The sequence below is a fragment of the Rhinopithecus bieti genome, unplaced genomic scaffold (genome assembly GCF_001698545.2).
Source record: "Rhinopithecus bieti isolate Rb0 unplaced genomic scaffold, ASM169854v2 scaffold_5626, whole genome shotgun sequence".
Taxonomy (NCBI): Eukaryota; Metazoa; Chordata; class Mammalia; order Primates; family Cercopithecidae; genus Rhinopithecus; species Rhinopithecus bieti.
This window is the reverse complement of record NW_016805666.1, coordinates 9141287-9154118: the sequence shown is the minus strand read 5'-3', so window position 1 is coordinate 9154118 and position 12832 is coordinate 9141287. Positions and strand designations below refer to the sequence as shown.

Genomic DNA, 12832 nt, shown 5'->3' with positions numbered 1-12832 from the left:
GGCGAGGCGGAGGCAGGATGAAGATGACGGTGGATTTCGAGGAGTGTCTGAAGGACTCGCCCCGCTTCAGGTAACCGGCACGGCCGCCCGGCGTCACCGCGGCGCTGCCTTCCCGGCGCTGGGGGCGTGAAAGCCGGGCCCGCGCACCGGGAGGAGGCCCCGCCGTCCGCGCCTTCCGACGGGGCGAGCGGCCGTTGCCGCCGCTTCCAGCCTGCGAGGGCACTGCAGTCCCCGCCGAGCCTTCCCGAGGGGCGAGGAAGTGGCGGGGACGGGGACGTCGCCTCCTCATTTCTTTCCTCGCCCTCTGCCGGGCCGGAGCGCCCCGAAGGCCGGCGCACCCGCTCCCGCTGGGGGAAGTGGGGTGCAGCCGCGCTCCCGAAGTCTCGGCCCCTTCACGGGCGCTCGCTCTCGCCCCCTTCCTCCTCTGGCTGCTCTTCCTTCCCCCTTCCTTCCGCCCCTTCTTGGTTTCCACCCCCTCCCCACCCCCTCCTTGAGGGAGCTTTCAGGGCATCCTCTTGCAGTTCACTTAGTTCCTCTTTGCGCTTTTCTGCCCCGCTTCCCCGGGGAGGAGGGAGTAGGGGGCGAACTGGGACGCCGGCTTCTGCTTCGCGGTGCCCCCGCCCAGAGCGACTCTCGGGAGGGCGCCGGCGGTGGGTGCGTGGGGGAATCGCGGGGGGGAGCGCTGTGACCAACCGCGGTCCATGGACCCTAGTTGGTGACTACCTGCTTTTCTTTCCACTTAGGCTCGTTGAAGGGGGCACAGCTGTCGAGGGGTACTGGGCTGAGGGCAGAGGACTAGGAGAAAAGTGCATTTCTGTTTTGGGAACGGAAGTAGGAGGGCCGTGAAGATTGCCTGTGTGTTCCTCTTCCCGCAGCCTCTGCCTTGGAGGGCCCGGATCACAGTCGGATGCTCCCAGTGGATCTGTCACAAAGCTGACAGGGGGGCACTACGACTCACATGGGCTGCCCTTCTTTCCATGTGAGTGGCCGTCGTCCTGAGGCCGTCCAGGACACAGGTTCTTTCTGTTTTGAGTATGGTAGGAAACTCTTGAGTTGTTTTGGACAATGGAGTTTTTCTAGGTTGCATTTTACAGGGCTGGCCATAGTCCTTACAAATATAAGGCCTTAACGCTTCCGTTAGATAGTGACATTTCTTGAAAGCTTCCTCTGAACATTGGCGTGTGTGTGCCCTCTGATGTCTGGGCCAAACCTGGATTGTAAATTGCATCTTCTGCCTGGGAACTAACTGTTCTCATCCTTAACACTGTTAGTTGGATTTCTTACTCTCCTTTCAGTGAAAAGCAAGGAAAAGAATTGTAAAACTAAGGAACTGCTACTTAGAGAAAATTTAAGAACGCTTTTTGCCTTTGCCCTTTGATGATTTTGGGGTGTTAATTTTATTGGAGCTTAGGGCTATTGCTTATTTAACAAAACCCACTTCCTTTGATAGCTGTTGTTGCCATTCGTTTTTGAAACTTCGATGTTCTGCATTAATTGAAGGACTCAAGAGACACAAATAGATTGCCTGTGACAGGCGTGCAGGTTGATTTCCAGGACAGTGTGGCAAGTGGAGTAATTTTTAAAGGGCACCTTAGAAAGCTTTTTGTGAAATTTTGTTACTATGACTCAGCTATTTATTTTAAGTGAAATAGTCACAGCATTTTCTCTTAGAAGATGTAGCTTTGAGCTCCCTTTGTTTCCCATTAATTTTTTTTTTTTAAGTTGAGATAAGTGATTTGGAAATACTTCTAGCTACTGGGGTTGGTCACAAACCATGTGATGTCTTTGTTTTTGAAATAAAGGAATCATTGAATATAAAATGGGAGGGCAAGATACTGATTAAAGTTGTAGGGAATATTATAGTGAACTTTTATTAAGCTCGATTGTAACATAAATTCTATGTTAATTAAAATATTAGAGGTTTTCAAGAGTTGTTTCCCATATTCCAATTATTGTTAGCTGCAAATTGGGAAGAGATATCAAAATTTCAATAAATTCAACATCTTATATACATTTTGGGGACAAATTAGATTTGCAATAGAGGGAAGACTGCCAAGAAGTAGAAGTTTCATTATTCATAGTCTTAATTTTTTATGGTTTTTCCATAATCCTATTACTATGAGGATTTGTGTAGCATTTGAAAAGAATATTTCAGAAGTCTTCATTCACATGTTGTATGTATAAGAAGAGCTTTACTTTTGAGAGTATTGTGTATGTTGAGTGATAGTGAAACTTGTATCAAAATAAAAAAACTTGTGGGGCCTGGGGTTTTTTTTTGATAGTAAGGCAGCTGCACTTGTCTTTTTTTTTTTTTTTTTTTTTTGAGACGGAGTCTTGCTCTGTCGCCCAGGCTGGAGTGCTGTGGCCAGATCTCAGCTCACTGCAAGCTCCGCCTCCTGGGTTTACGCCATTCTCCTGTCTCAGCCTCCCGAGTAGCTGGGACTACAGGCCCGGCTAGTTTTTTTGTATTTTTTAGTAGACACGGGGTTTCACCATGTTAGCCAGGATGGTCTCGATCTCCTGACCTCGTGATCCGCCCGTCTCGGCCTCCCAAAGTGCTGGGATTACAGGCTTGAGCCACCGCGCCCGGCCTTGTCTCTTGATCTATTGTGCTGTCTTTAAACTAATACCTATTTTTATTCATAAATGAATCTTACGGCTTTTAAGTCTAGTGTGTGCACATAACTGCCTTGGTGCTGTAGAATTAATGCAAAAGGCGCATCTTGCTGATGAAAATTTCACCACTGTTGGAGCTTTAAACATTCATTTTCCTGTTAAATCAATGAGGAGAATACAAGGGGACTGGTTGAAACAGGGAGAAGGATGTTGCAGTTGCAACATTGTCTTTTGTAATTTGAATAGTCAATGGTTACTTTTACATCCCAGTGAACATTTTTTTTGTTTTGGATTGGAGGGTATATTTCGTTGTATAATTTTGGGTTCCCTTTTTGGTTTTTTAAATACCAGTTTAAAATCAGCTTAAAGGTCAAAATCTTGTTCATCTAAAATCTAAAAACCTTGTTCATCTAAAATCTAAAAACCTTGTTCATCTAAAAATCTACAGGAATGTAAAGTGCCTAAGTATACTTTTTTTTTGAGTGGAAATTTTGCATTTTGGCCAAAATATGTTGAAGTTTGAATTCGTTTGGGCCCTACATTGTATGTAGCTGCATGTAGTAGGTCTTTAAAACTTTACAAAACCTCTGTAAAAATACTGCTTTTCTTTTATTTAAACATACTCTTGGACTGAACACTGTGANCCTTGTTCATCTAAAATCTACAGGAATGTAAAGTGCCTAAGTATACTTTTTTTTTGAGTGGAAATTTTGCATTTTGGCCAAAATATGTTGAAGTTTGAATTCGTTTGGGCCCTACATTGTATGTAGCTGCATGTAGTAGGTCTTTAAAACTTTACAAAACCTCTGTAAAAATACTGCTTTTCTTTTATTTAAACATACTCTTGGACTGAACACTGTGACTCACATCTGTAATTCCAGCACTTTGGGAGGCCGAGGCCGGCCGATCACTTAAGGTCAGGAGTTTGACACCAGCCTGGCCAACATGGTAAAACCCCATCTCTACTGAAAATACAAAAATTAGCCGGGTGTGGTAGTGTGCACCTGTAATCCCAGCTACTTGGGAAAATGAGGCATGAGAACTGCTTGAACCTGGGAGGCAGAGGCTGCAGTGAGCTGAGGTCGCGCCACTGCACCCCAGCCTGGGCAACAGAGCGAGACTGTCTCAAAACAAACAAACAAAAACCCAAAACGTATTCTGTTTTATTTAGGAAGTGAGTATCTGTTTGAAATAAAACGTAAAATAAATAAATTGAATAAATAAAAATCTTTCTGAATTATGAGAGATTTTTGTCCTGAGCAATGTTCAAGTATAAAAATATATGGCTGGTGCAGTGGTTCATGCCTGTAATCGCAGCAGTTTGGGAGGCTGAGACAAGAGGATCGCTTGAGGCCAGGAGTTTGAGACCAACCTGGGCAACAAAGTGAGACCCCGTCTCTACAAAAATAAAACAATTAGTTGGACATGGTGGTGTGCACCTGTGATTCCAGCTACATGGGAAGCTGAGGCAGAAGAATTTGATGAGGCAGGAGGTCAAGGCTGCGGTGAGCTATGTTCACACCTCTGCACTCCAGCCTGGGTGACAGAGCTAGACTGTCTCTCTCTCTCTCAAAAAAAAAAAAGAAGAAAAGAAAAAAAAATTGGCCTTAGCCTTAGTATGATTTAGTTTTATCTGATAATTTATTTTATCATTTAACAATGTCTATCATACACCATCCTGAAGGTTTTTCATTTCTAGATTCTATTTCGGATATGATTCTTGTTCAGTAACTTAGAATAACTTTTTTTTTAAAAAAGGTGTTTGTGGGTGAATTTTGTTTGACAGATTGAATCTTACTTTGTTATCCATGCTGGTCTCCAACTCCTGGACTCAGGTTCCCCTGCCTCAGCCTCCTGAGTAGCTGGATTACAGATATGAGTCACCATGCCCAGCCAGGTGAAAGGTTTTAATGGGTGAAAGACATTGAAATAAAATGTGACTACTAAATACACCTCAGTTATGTGTTGCTATGAAGTCTGGATTGGTGCCAATCCTGTCTCCTTCCTTTGCCTTCCATCTTTAGAGTAAACTTTTAGCAACTGGCAGTTAATACAGTGGGCAAGGGCTAAGGGGAAATGTGTGTGTGTTTTTTTTTTAATCTCAGAAGCAGTAGAATGGAATTATAAAGTAATGTTATTATGAACCAAAATACAGAAATCCTGACTGGGTGTGGTGGCTCACACCTGTAATCCCAGCACTTTGGGAGGCCGAGGTGGGTGGATCACTTGAGGTCAGGAGTTCGAAACCAGCCTGGCCAACGTGGTGAAAAACCATCTCTACTAAAAATACAAAAAAATTAGCGAGGTGTAGTGGCGGGCACCTGTAATCCCAGCTACACGGGAGGCTGAGGCAGGAGAATCGCTTGAACCTGGGAGGCGGAGGTTGCATTGAGCCGAGATGGCGTCTCTGTACTCCAGTCTGGGGGACAGAGTGAGTCTCCGTCTCAAAAAAAAAAAAAAAAAAAAAAAAAAAAGTCTTGTCGGTGGGGTGCAATGGCTTACGTTTGTAATCCTAGCACTTTGGGAGGCCAAGGTGGAAGGCTTACTTGAGCCCAGGAGTTCGAGACCAGCCTGGGCAACATAGACACCCTGTCTCTAATGTTAATTAAAAAAACAAAACAAAACAAGACAAAAAAAAAACAAACAGCTTGTAAAGTAGGACTTATCCTCATTTTAAAAATGTGTGTGCGTGTGTTTTGTTTTGTTGTTTTTGAGACAGAGTCTCGCTCTGTTGCCCAGGCTGGAGTGCAGTGGTGTGATCTGTGCTCACTGCAACCTCTACCTCCTGGGTTCAGGCGATTCTCCTGCCTCAGCCTCCCAAGTAGCTGGGATTACAGGTGCCCGCCACCACACGTGGCTAATTTTTTTTACTAGAGATGGGGTTTCACCATGTTGGCCAGGCTGGTCTTGAGCTCCTGACCTTGTGATCCGCCGGCCTTGGCCTCCCATAGTGCTGGGATTACAGGCGTGAACCACCTTGACCAGCCTAAAAAATGTTTTAAAAAATCCGCAACTGGACATTTTGATAGATGTGTTGACCTTTTAAAAATAGTTACTTCTTTTGCTAGTAATTGACTTTCTTAATGGTGGACTTTCACATGGTGGACCAGGAAGGGAATTCACTCGTTTACTCTATATGTTAAGCCAAAGGCTTCAATTTCATTTGTTAGGCTGGGTGCGGTAGCTTATGCCTATAATCCCAACAGTTAGGGAGGCTGAGGAGGGATGAAAACTCAAGGCCAGGAGTTTGAAATCAACCTAGGCAACAGAGTGAGACCCTGTCTTTACAAAAATTAAAACAACAACAAAAAGTAGCCAAATGTGGTGAATGTGGTGGCCCACGCCTGTAGTCCCAGCTACCCAGGAGGTTGAGGCAGTACGATTGTGATGCCCTAGAGTTTGAGGTTACAGTGAGCTATGATCATGCCACTGTACTCCACCCTGGAAAACAGAGCAGGACCCTGTCTCTTTAAAAAAAATTATTTAAGAAATTGTGTCAGTTAAATTTGCGTTGTTTATGGTATCTTTTATCATATAGAAATTTAAAAGCTGGCTTTTGTTTATTGCCTAGAAAAGTCTTCCCTACCCCATTATAGTTTTCTGTCATTTTATAGTGATTTTAAGTTTCATGTAATACAACTGGATCTTAGTTTTGATTGTAGAAGGTAATCTGTTTTCTTCCTAGTGAAAGCCACTTGTTCTAACACCTTTGAAAAAATTCATTCTTCATTGATTTAAAATGAATCGCACACCCCTTTTGTGATGTGTGGGAGAACAGATTTCCCCTTGTTACATGTTTTACAAATTTAGTCTTTGCAGTACTTTTTTCTTCAATTTCAGAAGAAGGTATGTCTTTCTATGTATTTTGGCCTTATTTATTTAAAACTTACGTAAAATTTCAGGGATGATTCAACTATGGTATTTAGGAAGAGACATACTTTAGATTTAAAGACATAAATAGGTTGAAAGTAAAAGACAAACCATGCAAACAGTACCCAGAAGAGAGGTGGAGTGGCTGTGCTAATAGCAGAGAAAATAGACTTTAAGACAAAAATTACTACAGACAAGTATAGTAAGAGGGCTGGGCGTGGTGGCTCACTTCTGTAATCCCAGCACTTTGGGAGGCTGAGGTGGGCAGATAGCTTGAGCTCAGAAGTTCGAGACCAGCCTGGGCAACATGATGAAACCCTGTCTCTGCCCAAAATACAAAAAAACATTAGGTGTGTGTGGTGGCACATGTCTGTGGTCCCAGCTACTCAGGAGGCTGAGGTGGGAGGATCACTTGAGCCTGGGAGAGGTGGAGGTTGCAGTGAACTGAGATTGTGCCACTGTACTCCAGCCAGGGTGACAGTGAGACTGTGTCTCAAAAAAAAAAAAAAAAGAGTGTGTGTGTGTGTGTGTGTGTGTCTCTGTGTGTATATAAATAAAAGGGTCAATCCATAACAAAGACATAAGACTATAAATATATATTCACTTAGTTGAGCTCCAAAATACACGAAACAAAAACTGACAGCATTGCAGGCAGAAATAGACAATTCAGCAATCATAGTTTGAGATATAAATACTTCCAATAATGAGTGGAACAACTAGGCAGATGATTAATAAGGAAATAGAAAATGTGAACAGCACTATACACCAAGAAGACTTAATAGTTATCTATAGGACACTTCATACAGCAGCAGCAGAACTCACATTCTTCTTGAGTTTACATGAAGTTTCCTTCAGCATAGACTGTGATGTTAGGCCATTAAACAAGCCTCAATAAATTTTAAAGTATTGAAATCATACAAAATATTTTCTGACCACAAGGGGATAAAATTTGAAATCAATAGCAAGGAAATCTGAAAAATTCACAAATATGTAGAAATTAGCAATACACTTCTAAGTAAACAGTGGATCAAAGAAGTCACAAGCAAAATGAAGAAATGCTTTCAGATGAATGAAAACAAAAATAGAACGTGCCAAACTTATGGGGTACAGCTCAAGCACTGCTTACAGAGAAATTTATACCTGCAAATGCCAGTATTAAAAAAATAAAAAGAAAAAAAGAGGCTGGGCACGATGGCTCATGCCTGTAATCCCAGCACTTTAGGAGGCCGAGGCAGGTGGATCACGAGGTCAGGAGATCGAGACCAGCCTGACCAACATGGTGAGACCCCATCTCTACTAAAAATACAAAAATTATCGGCATGGTGGTGCACACCTGTAATCCCAGCTACTCGGGAGGTTGAGGCAGGAGAATCACTTGAACCCGGGAGGCAGAGGTTGCAGTGAGCAAAGAGTGCGCCACTGCGCTTCAGCCTGGGCAACAGAGTGAGACTCTGTCCAAAAAAAAAAAGAGAGATCTCAAAATAGTAACCTAATCTTTACCCCAACAAACTAGAAAAAGAAGAGAAAGCAAATCTCAAAGCAGCAAAAGGGAAGAAACTAAAAAAGGTAGAGCAGAAATAAGAGAAAACAGAGAAGAGAAAAATCGAGAAAAATGATTGAAACCAAAAGTTGGTTCTTTGAAAAGCCTAACAAAACTGACAAATCCTTAGAGTGACCAAGAAAAAAAGAGCAGTGATTCAGATTACCACATTCAGGAGTGAAAGAGGGCACATCTCTACTCATTTGAAGAAATAAGAAGGATTATGAGGAAATACTACAGATAATTGTATGACAGTAACTTAGAAGAAATGAATATATTTCAAGAAAGACACAAACTACTGCAACCGACTCAAGAAATAGAAGATCTGAACAGAACTATAAAAAATAGAGATTGAATTGATATTCAGAAAGTTTCCCAAAAAGAAAAGTTGAAGCCAAGATGACTTCACTGGTGAATTCTACCAAGTATTAAAGATGAATCAATGACATTCCTTCACACTCCTTTAAGAAATAGAAGAGGAGACATCACTTTCCAAGGCATCCACATTCCTCATCATCAGTTCATTGTTACCCTGCTACCAAAGCCAGGTGATATATCACCAAAAACCCTGCAGACCAGCTGGGCACAGTGGCTTATGCCTATATTCCTAGCACTTCGGGAGGCCGAGGCAGGAGGATTGCCTGAGCCCAGGGGTTCAGTCTGGGCAACATAGTAGGGAGACCTTGTCTCTACCAAAATAATAATAATAATAATAATAATAATAATAATAAAATTAACTGAGTGTGATAGCATGTGCCTGTGGTCCCAGCTACTTGAGAGGCTGAGATGGGAGGTTTGCTTGAGCCCAGAATGTCAAGGCTACAGTGAGCTGTATTTGCGCCACCGCACTCCAGCCTGGGTGACAGAGCAAGATCCTGTCTCAAAAAAGAAAAAAGCAAAACCAGGCCAAGCGTGGTGGCTCATGCCTGTAATCCCAGTACTTTGGGAGGCCATGGTGGGAGGATTGCTTGCATCCAGGAGTTCGAGACCAGTCTGGGCAACATAGTGAGACCTTGTTTCTATAAAAAAAATTAAAAATTAATTGTGTGTGATGGTGCATGCCTATAGTCCCAGCTCCTCAGGAGGCTGAGGCGGGAGGACCACTTGAGCCTGGGTAGTTGAGGCTGTGGTGAGCTGTGATCGTGCCACTGCACTCAGCCTGTGTGACAGAGTGAGACCTCATCTCAAAACAAAAATGAAACAAATCCACCAAAAACAAAAGAAACAAACCCTATTGACCGGTATTCCTTATGAATGCAGATATAAAAATCTTTGACAAAAGTACTAGCAAACTGAATATAGCACCATAGAAAAAGGATTGTATACCATGACCAAGTCATATTTATCCCAGGAATGCAAAGTTGATTTAATATACAAAAGTCAATTAATGCAATATACTATAATAATAGAGTAAAGGATTAAAACAACACAGTCATCTCAATAGATGCAGAAAATGCATTTGACAAAATCCAACACTCTCGTGATAAAACTATTCAAAAAACGAAGAATAGAAAATTTCCTAACTTGATCCTAATTTGATAACGGCCATCTTTAAAACACCCTCAGCTAACATCATATTTAGTGGTGAAAGACTAAAAAGCTTTCCCCTAACATAAGGAGCAAGAAGCCTGTCACCACTTCTGTTCAACACTATAGGAGAGGATAGAGTCAGAGCAGTTAGGCTGGAAAGACAAATTAAAGGCATCCATATAGGAAAAGAAATAGTAAAACTATATTTTTAGATAATATGTCTTGTACAATCAGCCTTTGTATCTATGGGTTCCACTTTTGTGAGTCAGTCAATCATGGATTGAAAATATTTTGGGAAAAAAACAATAAGAAATAACTATAACGATTAAAGTACAAATAAAAAAGGTATAACAATTATTTACATATAACATTTACATTGCGTTAGGTATTAGAAATAATCTAGAGGTGATTTAAAGTATGTAAGACCATATATGAAGGTTATTTGCAAATACAATGCCATTTTATATACAGACTTGAGCATCTGTGGATTTTGGTGTTAGTGGGTAGTGCAGGGGGTGGGCAGGGGGAGTCCTGGAACCAATGTCCTTTGGATACCAAGGGATGAAGGTATATAGAAAATGCTGAGGAATCTACAAGGATCAGTTATAACTAGTAAGTTCATCTAGGATGTAGTGTATAAGGTCAATGTACAAAAACTGTTTGTATTTCTGTATACTAGCAAAGAAAACCAATCTGTCTACAGTGGCATCAAAAAGAGGAAAGTACTTAGAAGACAGTACACTGAAAACACCAGTGAAAGACCTTAAAGACCTGAGTAAATGGAAATACATCCCATGTTCATGGATCAGAAGGCTGAATATTGTTAAGATGGCAATACTCCCCAAATTGATATTCAAACTAAACACAATCTATTAAAATTCCAACTGGTTTCTTTGAAGAAATTGTCAAGCTGATCCTAAAATTCATGTGGAAATATAAGTAACCCAGAACAGCCAAAACAGTCTTGAAAAAGAACAAAGTTGGAGGATTCAGTTTCCAATTTCAAAAGTTCCTACAAAGTGATTGTAATGAAGACGGTGTGGTACTGGCATAAGGATAGACATATAGATCAGTGAAATAGAATTGAGAGTCTAGAAACAAATCCTTACATTTATGGTGAGCCAGTTTTAACAGAGGTACCCAGGCAATTCAATGTGTGAAAGAATAGTCTTTTCAACAAATGGTGCAAAGACAACTGAATATCCACATGTAAAAGTATGAAACTGGAGCCCTATCTTATGCCATAGGCAAAAATTAACTCAAAATGGATCACAGGCCTACATGGAAGACCTAAAACTATAAAGCTCTTAGGAGAAAACATAGAATTAAATCTTTGTGACCTTGAATTAGGCAATGGTTTCTTAGATGTGAAATGTGAAGTACAAGCAACCCAAGAAAAGATTGATAAATTGGATTTCATTAAAATTAAAAACTTTCATGCTTCAAAGGACACAGTAAGAACATTAAAAGTCATGCACAAAATGGGAGAAAATATTTGCAAATGATACTTGTTAAGGGATTTGTATTAGAGAATATAAAGTTCTGCAACTCGAAGGGCAAATAATCCAATTAAAGAATGGGCAAAGGATTTGAGTAAGTATTTCTTCAAAGAACATGCCCAGATGGTCAATAAGCACATGAAAGTATGCTCAATATCATTAACCAGCAATGCATATAAATACAAATGAAACCATGATGAGATACCACTTCATACCCATTAGGATGGCTATACTGGAAAAGACAGATAATAACCAGTGTTGGGAAGAATGTGGAGCTGTTAGAAACCTTACACATTGCCAGTGGGAATGTAAAATGGTGAGCCACTTTGGAACAGTTTGGTGGCTCCTAAGATAAGAAGTTAAACATAGAGGCCAGATGCGGTGGCTCACGCCTGTAATCTCAGCACTTTGGGAGGCCGAGGCGGGTGGATCATGAGGTTAGGAGATTGAGACCATCCTGGCAAACGTAGTGAAACCCCATCTCTACTAAAAATACAAAAAAAAAAAAAAAAAAAAAAAAAAAAAAATAGGCATGGTGACTCGCACCTGTAGTCCCAGCTAGTTGGGAGTAGGCTGAGCCAGGAGAATGGCGTGAACCCAGGAGGCAGAGCTTGCAGTGAGCCGAGATCGCGCCACTGCACTCCAGCCTGGGTGACAGAGTGAGACTCCGTCTCGGGGGGGGGAAGAAAAGTTGAACATAGGGTTACCATATGAGTTCTAGCCAGCCATTCCACTTCTAGGTGTATACCCAAGAGAAATGAAGATATATACCCACAAAACTTTGTACAGGAATGTTCATAGGAGCATTATTCACAGCCAAAAAGTGAAACAATCTGTGTCCGTACATGGATAAATAAAATATGGAGTATACAAAAGAAATGAAGGTATTCAGCTGTCAAATGGAATGAAGTACTGTTACATGCCATGATATGGATGAACCTTGGAAACATTTTACTAAATGAAATAAGCCAAACCCAAAAGCCACATATTATATAATTTTATATGAAATGTCCAAAATAGGCAAATTTGTAGGGTCAAAATAGATTAGTGATTTCTAGGGGTTGGAGGGTGAGAGAAATGCAATTAGTGATTGCTAATGGATATGGGGTTTCTTTTGGGAGTGATGAAGATTTTCTGGAGTTAGATAGTGGTAGTGGTGGTAGAACTACTAAATATACTAAAACCCACTAAAGTGTAATTTTAAATGGTAAATTTATGTTGTGAATTAAATCTCAATATAGCTGTTACTGAAAAAGGTTTGAAGCATAGAACATTTATAATCAAATGCATAAGTAGAATAGAAAATACATGTTGAGCCTCCATATTCCTTTCACCCTGACTTAACAGTTATCAATGCATGATGATCTTTAAACCCCACCCCCTTGTTTCCCCATATATATATATACACACACACATATACATGTATTTATTTATTTTATTTTTTTAAATTGAGACATGGTCACACTCTGTCACCCAGTCTGGAGTGCAGTGGTGCAATCTCGGCTCACTGCAACCTCTGCCTCCCGGGTTCAAGTGATTCTCCTGCCTCAGCCTCCCGAGTAGCTGGGATTACAGGCACGCACCACCATGCCTAGCTAATTTTTGTATTTTTAGTACAGACGAGGTTTCACCGTGTTGGCCAGGATGGTCTCGAACTTCTGACCTCAAGTGATCCGCCTACCTCAGTCTCCCAAAGTGCTGGGATTACAGGTGTGAGCCACTGCTCCTGGCCTCCCCATATGATTTTTGAAGCAAATCTCAGAGTATAGAATTCCAT

General features: G+C 41.4%; 1 protein-coding gene across 1 annotated transcript in view; it reads left to right on the top strand.

The window, feature by feature from the left end:
• The window catches only part of ACAP2 (ArfGAP with coiled-coil, ankyrin repeat and PH domains 2), a 186118-nt gene that overhangs the window by 3055 nt on the left and 170231 nt on the right, over positions 1–12832 (top strand). The window contains 1 exon segment of the mRNA XM_017873479.1: positions 7–70. Coding sequence (XP_017728968.1) covers positions 18–70 — 53 coding nt within the window. The 5' untranslated portion in view covers positions 7–17.